The sequence below is a fragment of the Choristoneura fumiferana genome, chromosome 21, assembly GCF_025370935.1.
Source record: "Choristoneura fumiferana chromosome 21, NRCan_CFum_1, whole genome shotgun sequence".
In the NCBI taxonomy this organism is placed as follows: domain Eukaryota; kingdom Metazoa; phylum Arthropoda; class Insecta; order Lepidoptera; family Tortricidae; genus Choristoneura; species Choristoneura fumiferana.
In genome coordinates, this window is record NC_133492.1 from 14,458,284 (window position 1) to 14,479,814 (window position 21,531).

Genomic DNA, 21,531 nt, shown 5'->3' on the forward strand with positions numbered 1-21,531 from the left:
ATTGTTTACATTTAACACAAGATTGTTAGCAAGTGTTTAATCATAATTTATTGCTAGCAAAAACAGCTGTTCTAGCGACGCGTATTTTACGTCGCAATTATTATCGAAGGAAAACTTTTAAAATAACACGAAATGAAAAGCCTTCGTGTCCTTAGATAACTTGAGTATAAATTTAAGTCATTTTATCATGTAATCATATTGTGAAGGGGTGACTTGCGCACTGCTACTAATCTTCCATTGTTTTAACCGCTAATAGCGAATTTTGCATGAGAGTTCCAAACGTATTTTGCTACGAAAGCTTCTACAATATAGAATAATAAAATAAGAAAAAACTTAGATACATTTGGTATTTTATATATTTTTTTAATAACAATTATTATACAGAAGGCCAAAAAAAACTGATATCAAGAAAAACTAAGATCGTCACTTTTTGTAACAATTATTGTTTTAATACTAAAGATAAAATAAACATAATTTATTTTAGACTCAAACAATCCATATAGTGTTAGAAAAAAAGACAACTTAAAAAACTAGATATTAGTAATATGAATAAAGTAGTATGAAAAAAACAAGAGAATGGGAATGGGAAGAAAACGGCAAGCACCTATTTATGAGCAGAGCAACGTCTGATTCACAACTATTTTTTTTTTCATGTAATAACGAATAATTTGCACTAGTTACGCATTTGCAAAAACCCTTATTTTAATTATTTATTCATAAAATTACAATTATAAGCTCAACACTATAGAACCAAAATGCTTACAATGTTAATGAATGACGGTAACTTAACTTAGGTAAACATATTGGTTACATACGTCGGCATCCTGTGTCAGCACGAGATCATTGAGCAGCGCGGGCTATGTGATATTTGCACTTAATGCAGACTCACATTATACCTCTATATCTCTGACATAATTCCCGTATGCTTGTGCACAGGCGTGCTTTGGGTCAATTCAGGGTGGCCGCGCGGTGCTGCTGCACAAAATAGCGCTGCCTACCCTGAAATTGACCCAATGCATGCCTATTTTTGTGTATTAGGTACACAGACTCACCATTGAGCAAGTCGTCAGGTGTAAACTTGACCTGGAAGGGGTATGTCGCGTTGAGATACCGTTCGGGCGCGATGCGGCGCGGGCGGTGCGGCTCGCGGCGCGCGCGGCCGCGCCACTCGCGCCCCACGTAGCCCTGCCCGCACTGCCCCGCCGGGCTCGTGTTCAGCTCTGCGCCGCTCGACGTGCTCTCACCTGGAGGAAGCCATTGGAATCGATAAAACGGGGAGCTAAAGGGGATCCAGGGGAGAGGGATCATGGGGGTCATGACCCCCTGATTAATATTTCATACTGCCCTCCTAAGCCAAAAGGCGCTATCTCAAAAAACAATCGCCTTTGAGCTATTTAATTTTATACCATGTGATGCAGAAAGTCTTAATAGCTACTCAATAGTATTAATAACTCAAGTGGTTTTTTTTTTGAGATAGCGCCTTTTGGCTTTGGAAGGCAGTATATAACCTTGTGAAAATTTCCAGCAATTTCTGAGAACTTTTCTAACTTTTTGGAAACTTTCCGCAAAATCAGTCAAAATATCTTTATTCAATTTAGGCTAAAACAAGCACTTATGAATGTCAAAAAAAATCTACCATTGGTTCAGAAAAACCTTTATTGAAAAGAATCCGGCAAGAAACTCAACAAGGTATATTATTTCAAACAGATTTACAACTTGCACATCTGTACTTGGGCTACATCTAGGACAACAGAAGATATTTTTCTAAACTTTTTAAAAAAAGACGAGAATAGATATTGGTATACTCTGATTATAATAAATAAGATTCATATTTGCGAAAAATAACTAGAGTAGGTATGACCATGAGACCATTCTTGACAACTACAATAACAGCTGCAGTCGAATCGTTGGTTAGTAGTGGCTAGTCACTAACAAAGTGAAGTTGAATTTTTCCTAAACTCATTGATTTTAATAAAATTAATATCTTTCAGTGACAAAAAAGGAGAATTGAGTAATGTTATTTTAAAAACTATTGCCCATGTTCTTAATCAGTGTTCATTCATATTGATTCATTACCATGTCAGTGTATTGATCTTAATGGAAATGAATGGACAGTGTTTTTCTTAGTAAATACTGTGTAGGTGGTAATGCTACCTACTTAGAAATCAGAGCATGTTCTATTTTAGGACCATACTGTATAAACAGCAAGCTTTTATCATACAACAATTTTCGGAAGTTTTAATATCGAAACTTTTCTGGTGGGATTATTTTAGACATTGGAGACTGCATTGTTCTTCCTCAAACCATTTGGTTACTGACCCAACAGTTCTTTAAGTCTAAGGGGCTGTTTCACCACCCATTGATTAGTGTTAAATGTGATGCCGTGTCTGTCTATTCGAACTGTTGGAAATGTAAAACCTCCATCAATTCAAAACTTTCAAGTCATAGTTTCTTCTATTGGTCTGTCGTCCTATCTGTCACATTTCAAATGCGAGCCGATCGTACAAGTCCTAAATAAACCAGATTTATTATTTAAATACTTTATTTTCATTTAATTTATCACGAACATAACAAATAGAGACGGCATCCATCATATTTGGGTTAGTCTCACTTCGTCTAAAAAGCAGCTGGTCTATGTAGCATGTGGTGTAAAAAGCAGCTGGTCTAAGTAGCAAGTGGTCTATAAGAAAGCTGGTCCAATTAGCAAGTGGTGTATAAAGCAGCTAGTCTAGGTAGCAAGTGGTCTATAAGGCAACTGGTCTAATTATCAAGTGGTCTATAAAGCAGCTGGTCTAAGTAGCAAGTAGTCTATAAAGCAGCTGGTCTCTGCTGGTCTGCAGTTTGACTCCCATTGATTTTTGATGTTGTAAATTAATTTAATTTTATCCCACAGAAACACTTTACCGGGATAAAAATATTCTATGTCCTATTCTAGCCCACAGCCCACACACACTGAAATTTTGCACCCACCTACCTGCGTGCAAAATTTTAGCAAATTCCGTTCAGCTGTTTACGCGTGATTGTAACAAACAAACAAACTTTCGCATTTATAATTTATTAGTATGAAGTCGTAATGAAGCCTACTCAAAAAGATTTCATATGTATGGTAGTGAGACTAATTTGTGTTTAGACCACTTGCATTTTTGACGAGATGAGATTTAGACTAAAAACGTTTTAGACCAGTTGCATTTTAGACGAGTAGCGTTATAGACGAGTTGTATTTTTAGACTAGTTGCGTTTTAGGCGAAAAGCGTTTTAGACTAGCTTCCAGTTGCGTTTTAGACCACTTGCTACTTAAACCAGTTGCCTTAATGAAGAATAATAATAATGCGACTAACACTAGTTTTGTAAGACCATTTCTACTAAAAAAATATGGACTTGTTGGTCTGAAATAAAGTATTTTATTTTATAATTTTTTTATTTTTATTATAGACCACTTGCTACTTAGGCCAGCTACGTTAGACCACATGCTACATAGACCAGTTGCTTTTTAGACGAAGTGAGACTAACCCTCATATTTAACCGTCAGTTAACAATAATTAATGGGTGGTGAAACAGCCCCTAAGGGCCTAAGGTCCTGTTTCACCATTTAAACATAGAAAACTATGTTTAAATATATTTTTCATTTCTCATGCTAGTAAAGTTTACGTTTATGCTGTATCTATGTATCATAGGCGACGTGACATGGCTTTTTATGCTCTAGTGCATAAAATAAAATCTTCATCGAAAACCAACATAATCAGGTGTCAACAGCTACAAACAAAAAGGTTTCTACATAATATTTTTAATAATTTTTAATTTATAGAAAACTAAAAATAAATCAAATCAATCAAAATAAATCAATAAAATAAAAAAATTGAATTATATAATAATGCATAAAAAAGAGGTACATATAAAGTGAATAATTGTTTCCATTGTTGCTATTTCATTTATTGATGTTTCTGTGTGTGTGTGTTTGTGTGTGTTATTGAGTCTTCAAGGGCACAAATTGTAGTACTGGCCAAGAGGTACAGTGTCTCATTATTTATGTAGGTATATCTATCTATTTATATCATCATCATCATCATCATCCTAGCCTATATACGTCCCACTGCTGGGCACAGGCCTCTCATCTATTTATCTAATCTTCCAAGTTTAGGTATATTTTATACCTTAGGCTGCTATTTACTCTTAAACAACTAATATTTCTCAAGCAAACTTAGCTGTTATAGTTTTCCTTGAAAGTTTGATATACTTACTACCATCCTGAATTTTTTCAAATTTTTCCACCCACCGGTTTAGATTTTAGAGTGGGGGGGGGGGGACGCTCAATTTTAATAAAGATTTTAAAAGACCTATCCAACGATACCCTACACTAGGGTTGGATGAGAAAAAAAAACACCCCCACTTTACGTCTATGGGAGATACCCTAAAAAAAATATTTTTAAAATTTTTTATTTTACCATTTTGTCGGCATAGCTTACATATATATCCGTGCAAAAGACGGACAGACAGACAGACATGGCAAAACTATAAGGGTTCCGTTTTTGCGATTTTGGCTCCAGAACCCTAAAAAAATCATAAGTCAAGAACTGTCACAAGTAGGATGTTCATACTCAGCATAAGTATTATCACTATAAGAATTACTCACTAAAGAAACCCGAGTCCATTTGGTATAAGGGCTGACTTACTATGGAAACCGGACTATGGACTTTCATCTGAATCAAAAATGACCTTTGCACATTCCAAGTAGCTTAAAGGGGTAGTGTAGCTCTACGCAATTGTACCATTAAAGGAAGAGCAAGTACTCCTAACACAGGTGCAAAACGCCTACTGGGAGGCCTCTCTATTTGTCACCCTACCCATTGATTGTGTGGAATGAAATAAAGCATTTTTGTTTTTTTTGATTAGCATAGATTTTAAGAAATGATTAATTGCCAATTACTAGACTTGTTTTTTACCCTATTATTATCTCTAATCCATAAGATATGTATACAATAGTAAAACTCACTATCATTTCTCATCTCATTGAGTACCCAACTTGTTATTGAATTGAAGAAATAGTTTTGATATCACATGTTAACATTTATCTCTCATGTAGTATGAAGGTCACATAAATTAGATATTTGGCTTTATCTACGTAGTATTGACAACTCTTGTAACCAGCCTACTTAAATAACATACTTAAATATTTATTTATAACACGGTGAATAGATTACCTGGGTGAAACAATACCATACTCAAGTGGCATCTTAAGACAAAAATAAAGGATTTGAAGGATTCTCATGTTTTTTTTTTAATGCAAATGCTAAGTATTTAGTAATTTGTTTCAAAGAAGTGTAGAAGAGCACACAGAACAATAACTATTAAGTGTTGAAATAATGCTCTAGTCTAAAAGATTTTGTACAGTGCTTGTTTGCATGTACCAATGGACTTTTGCAAAATACACAGAATATAGCACAGTTGCATTTTGTAATCAGATAGTTTTGTTTAGCATTACGTCTATGCTGCTATACCTAATAGTAACACTCCTAGATCAACAGCGAATCATTTCAAAATAATGTATCATTTTAATTTAGACTTAATTGACTTTCTGGAACATCTAAATTAAAAAGTTTCGTTATTTTGACTTGATTCACAATTGATATGAGGGTGCGAGATGATAAATAGTTAAATACTAATAATTTTACTTTATATACTGATTACTTCTAAATATATTTGAGGAATCAGTTCTACAATTTGGCCCTCCCTAGCAACAGGCCATGCTAATATTAAAAGTAAAAGAAGGTAGATTTATAAATGATTAAAACTGGTGGGATTATGAATTTGAGCATTTGATTTACATTGAAAATGATCTTTTAGATATAATGTTGCATATGAATGAATAAATATTTTAAATTAGCACTTTGAATTGAGTAAATAGCTTTCAGTTGAGTAAATGGATACACCAAATGTCATGCATTCCCTGTTACTATGCTCAAAACTAATGTAATAAAAAATATGACGAATTCATACATTTCTCACCACTCTTATTGGAGCCAGAGGCATTGCTGGAGAGGCTGGAGTCATCGGAGTCATAGCCAAAGGCTGTGTTATCCTTGGACTGACGTTCCGGTCGCGGAGTGCGGCGCGGCGCCGGGCCTGGCAGCTCCAGCACTGGGAACTGGCGCGCGCGCTCCAGAGCCCCGCCCGCGAACCCGGGCCCCGGACCTCCGAATCCGCCGCTCCCGTGGTAAAGCATCGGCGCGCCCTCGGTCATCACTGCCCACTGCACACGACTCATAGGTTACTACAAATACCACCGGCGATTTACAAATCCGTCTTCCACATACCGACCTGTATTCCGACCGCAAAATATGATGGCGTCCGAACTCTCCGAACGCCTATTGCGTCATGCTAGCCGTTATAATTAATTAACGTACGGTGCTACGTCGAAATTGAATAATTCTATCTATTTACCGAACCACCGAAATTCGAGATCCGTCAAAATTAATGTCTTCACGGAGTCGATGGCGAATGTTGGCCGATGTCGGAATTAGTTTTGATGCCCGTGTCGCTATGCACCGTACAACTAGGACGAGCTATTATTATTTCGACTCCGGTTAGGATAGGTAATAAAATCTACCCACGAATCAGGCAAAAATCTGTAAATTTGTGAAAAAATCCGCCATGACTTTAGAAAGCACTACTAGCGACATCTGACGGGCCTCCGTGAAGAGTACACGTGATTAGTTTTTTTTTTACTTCAAATTCCCGTGTTCCATTTCATGCCAGACATGCCAGTTCTAAGATATGTCAAGTTATGATAGTAAACCAAAACTTTAGTAAAATAAATTAATAATAGACTTTAGTGCACCCTAGAACTTTTGAGTTGGACGAAATAAATAACATTTAAATTAAATTAATTAAATTCAGTCACATGATTCGACTAGTGAAAAACTCTTTACTAGTTTGTTGGAAACGTTTCACCTTCGTTTCACCCTGCCAAAACTATGCACTTCCCTATTTTACCTAATCAACGATTACGATAAATAATGACAATAATCATTATTGGTCGAATCGTGAGACGTTTTTCCAAGACATTCAGAAATTGCTCTGGTGTCACATTTGACAGTTTGGTTACGTTAGTGACATTCGTAAGACGAGAGTTGTCACGTACGTAGAAATTTAATTCTGTGTGAAAATATATCCAATTTTATTAATTAAAATTTATTACAGTGAACATGCAAACCATGAGAGGCTCCGTGTTGTGTTCTTTGGTTTTGCGAAGCTAATCATAACACCAAGTGATGACGTTGAGCGAGGACAATGTGATGTTTAGAGTGACTAGAAACAAACTTTGTCGTCTCATTGTTTGATTATAATCTATATCTCTGTGGAGATATTCTGCTATGTCACATTTTGGGAATTTTATGGACGGAGTTCCCGTGAAGATTTCTGAGAAATACAAACGACCGCCTCGAATAGACCTACCCTACAGCGTTCACGAATGCCCACAGCGAGCGCAGAATGTGGTCGACAACGTCAAATACTGCTCTACATTCGAGAAAAACGTGTTGTCCAAGCTCAAAGAGCTGCGGAGCGCCAAAGAGACAAAGAAAAACGAGCGCAGACATCGATTACAGTTACTAGAGGAAGCTAAGCAGAAGAAATTAGATGCCATCGCGACTGCCGAGGCGGAGGAGAGGCTAAAACAGCTTAGCGTATCCGAAGTATCTTACCCGAGTACAGATGAGATTAGTGCAATATCACCAGATGAGAAAGCAGACAAAAACTGTGATGTAACACCCACATTGGAAGAAGTTCCGGAACCTGAAGAGTTGCCTACCCCTGAGGTCTCTTATCCCACTTGCAGCAACCCTGAACCAGAGCAGAATATACTACAACCCATACAGATACTATCTAACTATCCTCAGAACAGTTTACTTGATGATCCAGATCCTCTGCAGGAGTTAAAAAACAATGCCAAGCTTGCTAAAATTCCACAATACAATCACAATGTTGAAACACTTACATTCAAAGACTTTGAACATGATACTTCTAGCCCATTTGATAATGTGGAATTAAAGACAATAAATGATATGGAATTGTTGGCCCAGATACTACAGAGTCAAAGGGAGTCTCAAAGTAGTTGTCCACAGCAGTATGTGCCTGAACAGACCTATGTTCCAGTACCCAGCTGTGCCTCACAGGTGCAGATAGAAGGGATGGCTTATTTGCCTAATGCTTACACTGAGCAGCCAATGCAAGGCCCAGGAGTAATGTACGTAGCACCACAGCACTACCCTGTCTCAAATGGGTACTACATACCTACCGACAATGCCTGTGATAGCCAAATGCCAATAGAAAACATTAACATGTACATGCCAAATTATCAATATTATGTTCCTGCAAATCCATACCCTATAGATCCAACATACTACAATAATCAAATGCCAATGAACACTGATATGAATCAGACACAAAATGAGCCCACGTACATACCTCACCCATATTACTTTCAGTATCCACAAATGCCTGTACCAGTGCCTCCTATGGACAACCCTGTACATGAGCAGAACAATATCATTGATAATACTTCATCTAGCTCCCAGAACGTAACCAAGTCTCGATCGCGAAGCGTGCCTGATATAGTAAAAGAATTGAATGAAGAACTTGTGTCTGCTCAGCTCAGGGCCAATGAAAGGTCTTACAATGCTAGTCCGGCACCAAGCAACATTCCAAATGCAGCAAGTACTTCAAATAGTGTAAAGAAGACAGAGAGGAGGAGTAGAAGGAAACAGGAGCAAATGCCAAATCCATATGAGAAGCTTACTCCAAAGCTCCAGGATATGTGTCAGAAGATACACGGCATGGGATTCCCGCTTGACAGGGTAGCTAGAGTATGTACACTTGTAGGTGATAATGATAAAAAGGTGAGACTTTATTTTATTTTACTATTAAGATCACATTAAGATTCACAGTCCGATGAGGCACATGTGCCTCATGGGCGGTTTAACAAGCATGCCAATTTGGCACATGTACCTTATGGCAATGACATATCTTGATACAAAACGTTATGAGCATTTAATGTCATTATTACTATCGGGACTTGTCAAAAGAAGGCTGGAATTTTGCTTTGGGACTGTGAATGAACCTGTTAACATGTTGGCATGTATACAGTGATGTCTATAGATATGAACATCATAACGATTTCTATTTTGTCTGTTCCAGTGCATTTTGTGCATTATTTTATCAATGATTATGATTATTTTTAAGTCATGATATAATTGACCTAGAAATTACTCAAGTCAAGAGTGAAGTGTTTTGTGAACAGAGAATTTATGTTGCCTGTTTAACATACCAAGAGTATACTTAAATCAATCAATATAGGTAGCGGTCTTGCTATTGCTAATGATAATTTAATTAGCTTAGATTAGGTACAACAGGTTTTCTACTATCAGATTAAAGAAGAAGTCCATTAATGAAGCATTTTGTATTAACTTTAGTTAGTTTTTATTTTAGTCAGCCTATAGCGGTGAAAAGGTTAAACCACTAAAGCATTTCCTTATCAAATAACAACTTGTTTTTCCTCAGTTTATTGACTAGAAACTAAATTTACAGAGTTACAGAGAAGCAATTTCGGAATATTTATTCCATTGATAACCTGAATGAGAGGCTGGTAACATAGCATGCATCGCTGGGCATGACGAGTAACATAGCCATGATTTGAACTAGTATTGAGACCCTGTTTGACAACTGTGACTTTTGTGTCACATTTGTGATTGGTTAAATAACTGAATGACCTCACAATACTAACCCCTCGAGATTTCGCCTGTCAAAAAAACCCTAATTAGCATGCTTGCATTATTCTGAGGAAAGTGGGAAACACCAACTTAAAATAACTGTGAACCTGTATTCCAAACTTCCAGGTGATCGAGGGTCTTCTCATCCTGGGCGACCTGATGGACCTCGGCTTTTCGGAAAGGAAGGTCTCCGCTGCGCTTGCGAAGCACGAGTTCAACAGAGACAAGGCCTTAGACGAATTGGTGTCGTAACGGTAGCATTCTATAAGGAAAATGTTGCTTGTCATGCCACAGTTAAAGCTGAGCAGTAGAATAAGGTAATTAGGGAATGTGTTGCTGTTTCTACTGTACTGGCCTAGTGGCTATTGGTTTACTGTGACAGAATTGTAGATATTTTATTTATCAAGTTGTTATTTTTGGTAATTAGTTGAAACGGCCATGCGCCATAAAATTCTTGTTTTTTTTTAATTGGCAAAATATAATCGCGCTAAAAAAGCTTGACTATCACTATCTCGGTCACCTAGTCTTTCAATGGACATGTTGAAATGAGAGTAGAGTGTTTGGAGCTATAAGATACAGTCAAGCTCGAAGTCGGTACCTAGCTGAAACATTTAGAACTTTGTCGCAGCAAACAATGCTGGGACAGTTTGAAATGTTTTAAAATAGTTACAAAGTTCTGAGGGATGCAACTACTTTTAAGCTTGACTGTATTTATTAATAATAAATAAAAAATAAAACAATAATACATATAGTAACTACCCCAAAGTTGGAAGTAATGACCAGTAATGACCACTTAGATTTTTTACATCCTGACTTCCAATGCACTGCCGCCGTTCGTTCACCTCAAGCTCCGACCCTGATACTTTTAAAGCCCGGAGCGAAAGTTTTTTCCTTAAACTTTTTCATTGTGAACATGTTTTTGTATCGTTTACAAAAGTCGATTAAAGCCGTAGATCTAAAGAATTGTCAGAAAAACGAATAAGTACTGCTGGTAGTGAATAAAATGGTTGGCTGAGGAAGTTTTACTTTTGAATTTAAAACCAGCATTGATACAAAGATGATACAATACTATACATATTTATAAATTGCCCACAGCTGTACCTACAGCGTCTACGAATGTTTTTAATTGACGGATGCTATGTCCTTTGATCCCTAGGTGAACGAAAATCTTTTTAACCATTAAATTAATTAATTAATTAATGCGAGGCCGTAAAGCCAACGAGTTTGTAGTGGTCAATCGAGCGCCGCAATGTATTGCAACTTGCACGATTTTTCTTGCTTAAATCTAAAGTCGGCTTTAGACAATGTAGCAAAAAATCAATTAAAACGCACCGTTAGACCCTGTGAGGAATGTGACCTAGTTACGAAAATACTGATTATTACAGTACTCATCGTTGATAAATCGCCTCTGCCTTGGGTTCAGAACATCAATAGAGGAAGACATGGATACTCTGCATAGAAAAATGCAGCATAATTGTGATAGGGAAAGTGACTCCTGGATATTTATCAATCTGAAGGAAAGCTATACTTCGTTTTTTTAGCATTAGAAAAAACCGGCCAAGAGCGTGTCGGACACGCCCAAAATAAGGTTCTGTAGCCATCACGAAAAAAATAAGTAATATTTTTCTAAGGATTTCGTATTTCATACGGAATCTTCCAAGTTTAGGTATATTGTATACCTTAGGCTGCTATTTACTCTTAAACTACTAGTAATTCTCAAGCAAACTTAGCCTTAACTTAGAGGGGGGTGGGATGTTCGATTTTAATGAAAATTTGCACTTATATACACCCCACACTACAAGGTTGGATGAGAAAAAAAAAACACCCCCACTTTACGTCTATGGGAGGCACACTAAAAATAAGACAGACAGACATGGCGAAACTATAAGGGTTCCGTTTTTGTCATTTTGGCTCCGGTACCCTAAAAAGGTAAATAATCTTGACGAGTCTTCTTATTGAAAAACATGAAAAAAAAGTAACTGGTACTTATAATACCAAAAGCATGTAAATGATTATATGCCCTTGCTAATTGTTCCATATTTCAATAAAAAGACACTTCAAGATTACTTAACTTCTTTCTAATGCTAAAAAATAAACGAAGTATAGACTCAGACTTTAACTTGTCTAGACTTATTTGGTAGGAGTAAGTTATGAGTAGGTATTCTATGTCTTACAAACACGATCTGTCATTTTGACGCTTGCTGTATCTAAAAGGGAAATGTGATTCAATAAATTATCTAAAAGGGTGCCAAAGGCATGACTCGCCCGGGCGCCGAGATGGCCGGTCCTGGGTATATCATCCTTAGTAGGTATCTCTAATAAATGTCGGCGCTGCATATGGATTGTCTAAATCTGTTATCAGGGCAATTATTCGAGCGTTTCAAACGTCTCATTTTTCTGGACACTGTAAAAATGGTCGAATATTCTGATACAGTTTTTTAGTTGTCGGTAGAAATAGAAATACAATACAGAAATCTACAGCTAATTCGTAAAAAATGTGACAAAAAAAAACGAGGCGGTTGAAATGCTCGAATAATCACCATTTATTTACTTTTTCTTGATGCAAAAGTTCTAAGGCCCGATAGGTCTAGCTGTGCAACCTTTTTTTAATCTACTGCTCAGCTGTCTATTATACCTAGTGGATTAGACATATTATAAAACGAATAGTGATTGAACGAGATACAGCCTGTAATTTAATGTATTTTGCGAGCGTATACGAACGTATACGCGCGGAAGGGTGATATTTTCAATAATTTATTAAGAATAGGTAGTGATTCGGAAATAATTATCGTATTAGGCTATTGCAAGACCAGTGACGACTGTTAAGCTATTTAAAGTTAAACTCAGTAAGAACGACTAAGAATAATATTTTTAATAAGTTGTTTTTAAGTTTAGCATGGAAGTATAACCTCCTGGGCCCTGACTTTTTAACAGACGTAGTACTTAATTTTATTATTCATTCATTATTCAATTAACAATATGTACTTTATAAAGTACATGCCGTTATTCTTAGTGTTAATTGGTCCTTCATAACCCACGCAACGCATAACGCAATGCAACATACGCGAGGGCCCACGAGGATACAGTATAACTATAATGATGTCTCGGGACTCGTCGGTTTTCTTCGTTTTCCCGAGGATTCGAATCAGAAAGAAAAATAAATCCGATCTTCTGTTTCGAGAGTTCCGAACGACATTATTATACTAGTTTAAGGCTCCGTTTCTACCAGAGACGTGCGAGGAACGTGTTTTTCATGAACCAATAGAAACGTGTGATTTACCTCGCTTCGCTCCGCTCTGCTGTTTCCACCAGAGATGCAGTGCGAGGATAGGTAAATGAAGCTTTTCTATTGGCTCATGAAAAAAACATTCCTCGCAAAACTTTGCTGGAAATGCCGCCTAAGTGTACTGCACATTATAGTGTAAAAGTTGAAATAAATTATGGACACCTACTGGCGCTATATCGTCACTACTTTGAAAAAATCTCGTATCTAAAATCAATATATCAACAAAATTGAACCTTGACGTAATGTTCATAAGGTCCACTCAGAAAAATTATCAACTTTGAGATACGAGATTTTTTCAAAGTAGTGACGATATCTATTTGTCGGAATAACTCATGGTGACACTTCAGAGAGGTCAGTACATCTGACTGATGAAGCTGTTCTGTAGGAGATTGTTTATTTTAAAAGTAAGCTGTATCGCATTATGATACTAGCTATTGCCCGCGACTCTATCTGCGAAGAATTCGTTTATCGCGATCCCGTGGGATCTTTTACATACATAATTATATTGTTTGTATGCGTATGTGTGTATAATTAATTATAACTGTCCAAGAGCTTTACTAATTTAACAGTCGTCAATCGGTTTATAGAAATTCTATTCTTAGCCTACATAAAGTAGACGAAGCTTGTGTTATTTGTTCCTTGTACAGTCATTTTAATCGTTAGGCACTGTAAAACCTTTTTATAACAAATGATATAAATGACATGTCTCAACTTGTCTAGAAAGCCACTATGTCATTGATTGTGAAAGGGTTCCTCGATAGGTAAAGATTCCAGTTTCAATTATACGAAACAAAAACTAATACAGCACTGGAAAAATGATTTTACTTTGCTTAATTTAGTAACATCACTGTTAGACGTTAAGTAACTTTAGACGTGGTTGACCTGCTTTGTTATTATGGATATTATTTAAAAATTTCGGCCGTTATTCTTAGTGTTAATTGGTCCTTATAAAGTACGCGAGGACTCTGGAGGTTAAACAAAAAGCTACATACAGGTTGCCGGATATCAGACAAATTGTTTTTGTGTTTTGCACCAGCAGGAATTTAAAAGATTTGATTTGATTAGTTTTAAATATTTACAATATAAACCACAAAATCTCGACAATATAATATGTATATACTTAGACCTTATTGCGATAATAAGGTTAATCTTAACCTTAAGGTTGAGTGGATACTCAAAGTTTCATAAACATGTGCCCTTGATTGTACTGTAATCTATCACAAATTCACAATTATTTACTATTCACGCTTGTTTGCACTAATTTCAATTGAATGAACGTACAAACCCAGTTGCAAAATCAATTACAAGTCATACTTTCCGCAAAGCAAAGCAATGTCAGAAAATGGTTAAACATTTTTTTTTACATTTTAATCGTCAATATCCGTAATGTAAACCTTACTTTTAATTACTTTCCTAATTTATTAACCTTATCTTTTTGTTTTGAGCATGAATTGAATTAGGTAATATTAATTTCTAATCTGTTCAATGTTACCCACTCGGGATTAAGAGCATAAAACCAATTATAATCTTGACTTGTAATTTATTTTGTAATGCTGCTGTTATGTTTGGAAAATGCCAGTTTTCAGTGATCCGCGGTTATTTGAACTAGATATATTTTTGAAAATGTATGGTCGCGTTGGTTTCTTTGAAATAATTTTAGTTATGACTAATTTGCACTGTCCTCATCATCACACAGGGTTCAAAAAGCTATGCGGTTATACTAATGGTGCAATTGCATCTCGCGAGCCGCCTTATACGATGATCTTACGACACTAACGCCATCTAGCGATATTGTGCCTGTCAAGAATCAAGTAAAAAGTCGGCTATCTGACCGGGTGGGCCCTGTAACAGGAGCAAAAAATTACCCAAATGGAACTACTTTAGTTCTGCAACTTTCAAAAATTAAGTTATTTTATCATTATGTTTATTCCAAACAAATTAAATGGTATTTTCAATGTACGGCATCCAATAGCTTAAATGACATCGCCTGTCACGTAACAAAATGACGGTTAAACTTTCAACTAAAATAAAAAGCATAAGTAATACAAGTTATTTTCAAAAGTTGTACAACTAAATTAGCTCAAGATGAAGAGTGGAAGCTGTGGTTTAATTTTTTGCTCCTGTTACAGGGCCCATCTTGTATAAAGATGTAGTGCCGTAATGGTTTTCCATCGGGAAAAGTCTGATTTCAATCAGTATACGACGGCATCCGAAGTGTCAATCAGTTAATGTATTAAATGAGTGACATTGTCATATCTATTATTACGAAACTTTATTATTTAGTGTCAAGTCAAAATGAAAAATGTACGGCTGTACGATGGGTACTGAAATTAATAGCGAGCATGATAAAATTGATAAATACAAAATCTTCCAATAAAATACGATGGACAACAATTACACACTACATTTGTAGTCTGTTGTAATTAAACCCCGGTATCTAACGCTCAGTTTGGGGGCAAGTGATGGGGCAGTTTCGATAATCTAAATCGATAAAAAATTACGTTGATTTACCTACTCGCTCACTAACATATCAAAAGATCTGATTTATACTTAACAGAGGCATGCAACTGCGATTTTTCAAAATAATTAGATTTTATTTATTTATTATTGTATTTTTTTATAGTAAATTAATAATATTTTTTCCAAATTATATGAAGTCAAACTTCGTCGCCTGCTTGTAAAAATCCATTTTGCAAATACTATGAATGATTGACAAAAGAAATAATTGATGTCAAAGAACCTAGGTATAGATTAAAAAAAAATTAGAAAACATGAAAAAGGTTTTATGATTTTAAAGAAAAAATACTACTTAACAAATAACTCTTTATAAGTAAATCTGAATCAACTAATTATGTGAAGCAACATCACTATTTTAGCTTGCCCCCAAAATGAGCGTTAGATAACGGGGTTTAATTGTAATGCTCCAAAACGTATAATTGCTATCGAAGCCGAGTCCCAAAAGTATCAGTTGTATAGTTTTAATAATTAATAAATAAGTTAAAGAGACCTCAATGTTGACCAATTCTCAAAACTTCACCTGGCCTCTATTCAATAAAAGTTAAAAGTCCTACAATTCTACATAATTGTCACTTTTTTATATGAGAAACTAAACTATCATGTAAAATTGTAGCACTTGCCAGAATTACCTACCTACTAATTATAACAACTTGTTTTTTTTACAAAAATGCCGTTATACATTGCATTTAAAAATCGCTCATATCTTAAAAAAAAGTGTTTATTATGAGTACCCTGACCAATTTATTTTATTATGTTAATGTTATTGTAATATCTGAGTTTTAGAACTGTTTTATCAAAAATTATGAAAATTAACAGCACTCGAGCCGTACCCTGGGTGGTGTGGAAGTGGAGCGATTAAGATCTATTTCAACGGTACAATAGGTATCGTACGAGTTCGTACATCGCAGTCAATGATCGTCATCATCACCATCACAACCCTCCTCTCAGACCGCAGTTCCCACGCTTGCCCAGTGCGGGTTGGGAACTTCGCACATCATTAAATTTCTTTCTACGAAGTTTTAATTTAGCGTAAAGCTCATGGTGAATTTTAAATGTAATTTCTCACATGAATTCAGAAAAATTCAGAGGTGTGAGTCTGGGCTCGAACCCACGATCCTCTCCTTGAAAGGCGAGGCCAAGGCAGCACAACTTTTGCCGTCGGTGATGATAGCTTGTAAATTCATAGCTTCGCGTCTCTGTGGTGAAAAGAAACTCCTACGAATAATAATTTATCTTTCTCAAGAAATTATTATTCGTAGAGAATCTCCCACGATATTAGTCGCATCCCCTAAGGGTCACCCCATATTCTATCGACGCAGAATCGGCTTTAGCAGACCAAAAAATCCCTCTTTCCCAGCTTCCCAGCTGTACCATTGATTATTACCATTAATAGTGCTACTGATAAATTTTGTCCCAATAGTACCATTGTACAAGATAACAAGTGTTGCAACCGGGTTTACTTACTTACCTAATGGAAATAGGTCCGGATAAATTAAATCTGTAAATAATAATTGCAATGCTTACTGCAGTAGATGATGGTACTACTGGGAAGAAAATTAAAAAAAAAACCAGTAGTACCACTAATAATAATAATAATTTATTTCAAACAATCCGTTCATATTGTGTTAGTAACAATAGCAACTAATAGCAACTAATGGTACTAGTGGGACAAAAGTTCCCAGTAATACCATTAATAGTTCTAATCAATGGTACAGCTGGGAAAGAGGACAAGAAACGATTTATGTCCACGCATTAGGAGCGAAAAAGACGTCTTACTGTCGGTAAACGCCGTTTCGCGTCAGTCGAGCCGAACGTCCTTTTCGCTCTTATTCCGTGGACATAAAGAGTTTTTTTGATCGGCTAAAACCGATTCCGCGTCGAAATATTTGGGGAGACCCTAAATGACGTTAAAAATTAAACAGCAGAAAATAGTGCCGACTCTCTCTATTCCGCTCCACCACTGTTTGGTTTGTGTATGTATAATTAGTATGTCCCTTTCTTCCTAGATTATGGCAATGAAATAGATTAACGTGGAATAGCATGTGCTAACCGTACCTATACCAATTTTATTGCTTGATTTGTCATTAACATTTATGTGATCTGAAGAATAGGAATATTGAAGCACTTTTTTAAATAGTAAAGTAATTCTATGTCTTTGTTGCTATTGAGATATTAATTTTGTACCCTACGTTTATGAGTGTAAAGCCTAGATTTGAAGAGGATATCGAAGAGGATAAAAGCCTTTTATGTCATTCCTTATCTTATGTTACCGTCACTACTTTGAAAAAGCTAGTTTTTCAAAGCAATATGTGAAATTTAGAGCAGATTCAGGAAAACTCAGATTATCCTTTTTGAGATACGAGCTTTTTAAGGAACTAGCGATGATGTGAGATGTACAGTCAGCAGCAGAAGTGAATGAGCGGTTTTTTTATGTAGCCTGTTATAAGTCCTATGATGAGGGGTCACGGTTCTCGAAATAATATACGCACGACTCTACTGCCAAGGTAATAAGTAGAGAGCGGATTCGAAGTAGCGATTACAAGTTTAATATGGATATGACTAGTGCGATTGGTTAGATATAGATAGATAGATTTATTTATTAGATATTATATTGTTTATTGGTCTTACAGTTATCTTATTATTACTTACTTACCGCATTGCAATCTTATAGATAATTAAATTCAATAAATGTTATTCTTGCAACAAATTATATGTAAAGAAAAATATTTCATTCTAATTACAGGAGTTTTATATCCTATTTATTACGTACCTTTTTTATAAAAATAAATACTTGTACTAGTCTTATCCATATTAGACTTGTAATCGCTACTTCAAATCCGCTCTCTAGTAATAAAAGAGTGTTTAGATCATTTTGAGCACCACAAGTACCACAACCGCCCATCTACTTACTTCTGCTGCTGACTATAGATACAATATAAATGTACACTATTTTATTTTCTTAGCTAATACAAGATGCAAATATTAAACATAAGTATTTCATTAACAATGTTGCAAGCGATTTTATTTATTAATATAAAGTTATAATATTTTACGTTTCAAATTACGATGACAGTTGCGTCAATGGAAAATGATCTTTGATTCTTTGGTATTAAGGGTGCTGGTGTCATGGTAGTTTGAAGTTATTGTAAGAAATTGTAAGTGAATGCTTGGACGTAGTGCGTGATTTTATACTTCAGCTTCGCATAAATGGAAATAATGTATAAATAAAGAGTTATTTTCACTGTACGTTTTAGCTATTCTGATGTCCAATATTGATGGCCTGGGCCCTGTTTCTCAATAGTTATTTGTGTCACAAGGGGGCAAAATGGTGTATTTACGGCGAGGGCGTACATTGAATCCAGAATGTACGAAGCTTTAGGTCCCGGCGTTCCATTCAAGTAGAATCCTGAGCGTAATGGTATTTGTTTACGCCCAAGATGAATAATTTTGCTCCCGAGTGGCTTATACAACTTTTCACACCGAGCATTAAGAAACTTGAAAAAAAAATATTTTAACTATTATTAAAGAACAATCAGCATAGAAAATGGCGAGGCTTTACAATTATCAACTTCAAAAAATGGCATTTGCAATAAAACACTTAGAAAAGCCTTGAACAGAAAAGTTGCACTTTGCTCCCTCTCGTCAGGGAGGAAAAGTTACTTTTCTGAAGGAGAGGTGTGAAAAGCATATTAGTCTAATAGGTAATATTAGTGTTTTGCCTCATAAATTGTATGAGAAAATGAGACAAAACACTAATATTATTAGACTAATATGCTTCGATAAACTGGGCCCTAGGTTCAGTTTCTTCCCTAGCCCAGATGACTTTTAAAGATTCCATAACCGGATGGTGACAAACGGAACCCTTGCAATGTCGCTACGCTATCCGTCCGCCTGTCTGTCACACTACAGCCGTGTCATGAACCGCATGAGCCTATCTCTAGAACCGTGATAGACAGACAGTCCCTATAAAAGCAAAGCAATTGTAGTTTCTGTATATGATTCTATTTATTTAAACAATGAATTTTTACATAAAAATAAAAAACACATAAAATTAACTAAAACGGGCTTCCTCTTCCAAAGGCAGCGCAGCGCGGGGCATTGTGCCTAAGACGCTAGCGGCGTTGCCTCGTTGCACTGCAAGGCTCAGTCTTTGGGCGAAGAAAAAGGCTGCTCTTTGGTCGCCAGATACGCCGATTAGTTTGTCCGACACTTCTTTCATATTTTTTTTTGTGAAATATTTAAACATACAAACCTCAAACTCGGAATGATAATAGAGATAGGTAAATATACCTACTGCATATCAGATTATAAAAATCGGTCAAGCGTGAGTGTCTTAGGGAAAAAATTGGACTTTGTAATTTTTCTGCTAGCGGCGGTACTTTCTGAACATGTCCTGAAAACATAGAGAATGAGTTTTGATGTTTATAAATTATAAAAGAGAAAATCCTCGGTGCGCGAGTCCGACTCGCACTTGGCCTGGTTTTTATCTGTTCTTAATTTGGATTATTTGCGGTAGTTCCTTTGGATGTTCCTTCGAAGGAACTATTGCGTTTTTTTTCGCACTAATTCTTTCACAAGGATGCAGGAATAACTGCGATTATTTTTTCGCCCTCGTTCCTGTGCAAGGACTGAAGGTGCTAGTAACCCCCCGACAATATCTCAAAAATGGCTAAACCGATTTTGATGAAACATGTCTACGAACCATCACTAGAAAACCTGATTTAGAAAGAAAGAAAATGTTTATTCGGCAATATCTTTGGGCAATATACATTAACTTAGTACGTTTAAGAGCTACGGTGCCACAGACAGACACTCTTAGCGGTCAAACTTATAACCCCTCTTTTTTCGTCGGGCGTTAAAAATAAACGCAGTCCTTACTCATCTCTTGTGAAGGAGTTCCTTCAGTGCGAAAAAAAACGCAATAGGTTCACGAATAATCCCTAAATCACCTTAAAATTATTCCTCCGTTAACTGGTTTTAGCTACCCACTTGGTTTTCGTTTTCGATTTTGCACCAGGTGCGGATTGATAGAACCCATCTGCTTCGCAAACGCTTCACAAAACGGTGTCAGTATTAACAACACGTGGTTCTAATCCACTTTCAATACACCAATGCTTTAATTACGCAGTTTTGGTCTCTATCTCGTAAGACAATAGTCCCAAATTGCTAAAGATCGCTGCTATGATAGTGGGTCAATGTCAAGAGGCTCGAATAGATAAGGGTTTTTGTATGAAGTAAATGTGTGTAGTAAGTTATTAGTGTTTTATTTTATATGAACAATGTTAGTATATCTATGCAACAGCGTAGCGTAGTAATTTTCTTAAAATAACTCTTAGATAGGCGATATGAAGTCCAACTACTTATTAGAATATCTACTTCTCTGCGGTGAATGGATTGCGAAATCATGCCAAGTTCTTTAAGTAAATGCGTTGATGAAAACTGAACTAGGTAGGTACCTACAACCTTTTACTTTACAAGAAGTGGCAAGGTAAAGTATTGTAGATAGTATTATTAAAATGGACCTCACCAAACTACCGTCTGAATCTGAAGGATAAAAAGGCAGTTTTTTAAAATACAATTCTTATCCCTTTTTATTTAGGTACTTTTCTTCGACTGTGCGTAAAGTTGGTCAGAGTCAGACTTCCTTATTCCTCTGCCTGTCGCCAATTATGAGACAGTTGACAGTAGCTCGTTACAAGTGTACGTGCAAGCGTGTCTTGTAACTAAAGCAACGACAGTCTTCCGGTTTGTGAATCATGTAGTTCCTGCAATCTTACGGCTTACGCGCAGCGCAAGTGGCTTGTGAAAATCCAGCGAGCGGCTGACCGGCGGCCGGTGCCGGCTGGCGGACAATGCAGCCCGTTCGCATTGTCTATTGTCGCAGGCCAGACAGGCCGATGAATGGGGCAAGTTCATTCGAATCCAGCACACTAGACGAGTACACGAATGCGGACGCCCCCGAGT

The 21,531-nt window shown here is 36.3% G+C and overlaps 2 protein-coding genes across 2 annotated transcripts in view; one reads left to right on the forward strand and one right to left on the reverse strand.

Annotated features, from left to right (window-relative positions):
* Nucleotides 1-6,677, reverse strand: part of LOC141440008 (poly(A) RNA polymerase gld-2 homolog A-like) — a 25,542-nt gene extending 18,865 nt beyond the window's left edge. Inside the window, 3 exon segments of the mRNA XM_074104465.1 lie at nt 999-1,244; nt 5,995-6,247; nt 6,316-6,677. Of these exon segments, the coding sequence (XP_073960566.1) occupies nt 999-1,244; nt 5,995-6,238 (490 nt within the window). The 5' untranslated portion in view covers nt 6,239-6,247; nt 6,316-6,677.
* Nucleotides 6,678-7,112: 435 nt separating this feature from the next.
* On the forward strand, nt 7,113-18,813 carry LOC141440070 (uncharacterized). Its single transcript, XM_074104552.1, has 2 exons — nt 7,113-8,894; nt 9,891-18,813. Exons 1-2 carry the CDS (start codon nt 7,371-7,373, stop codon nt 10,014-10,016), a joined length of 1,650 nt encoding a protein of 549 aa, XP_073960653.1. The 5' UTR covers nt 7,113-7,370; the 3' UTR covers nt 10,017-18,813.
* The last annotated feature ends 2,718 nt before the right edge of the window (nt 18,814-21,531 follow it).

What these genes read in the sequence shown, in the direction of transcription:
- LOC141440070 (XM_074104552.1), top strand. Translation starts at nt 7,371, where the DNA reads ATGTCACATTTTGGGAATTTTATGGACGGAGTTCCCGTGAAGATTTCT. An exon ending in TAGGTGATAATGATAAAAAG is followed by an intron (nt 8,895 to 9,890) that starts GTGAGACTTTAT and finishes CCAAACTTCCAG; the next exon opens with GTGATCGAGGGTCTTCTCAT.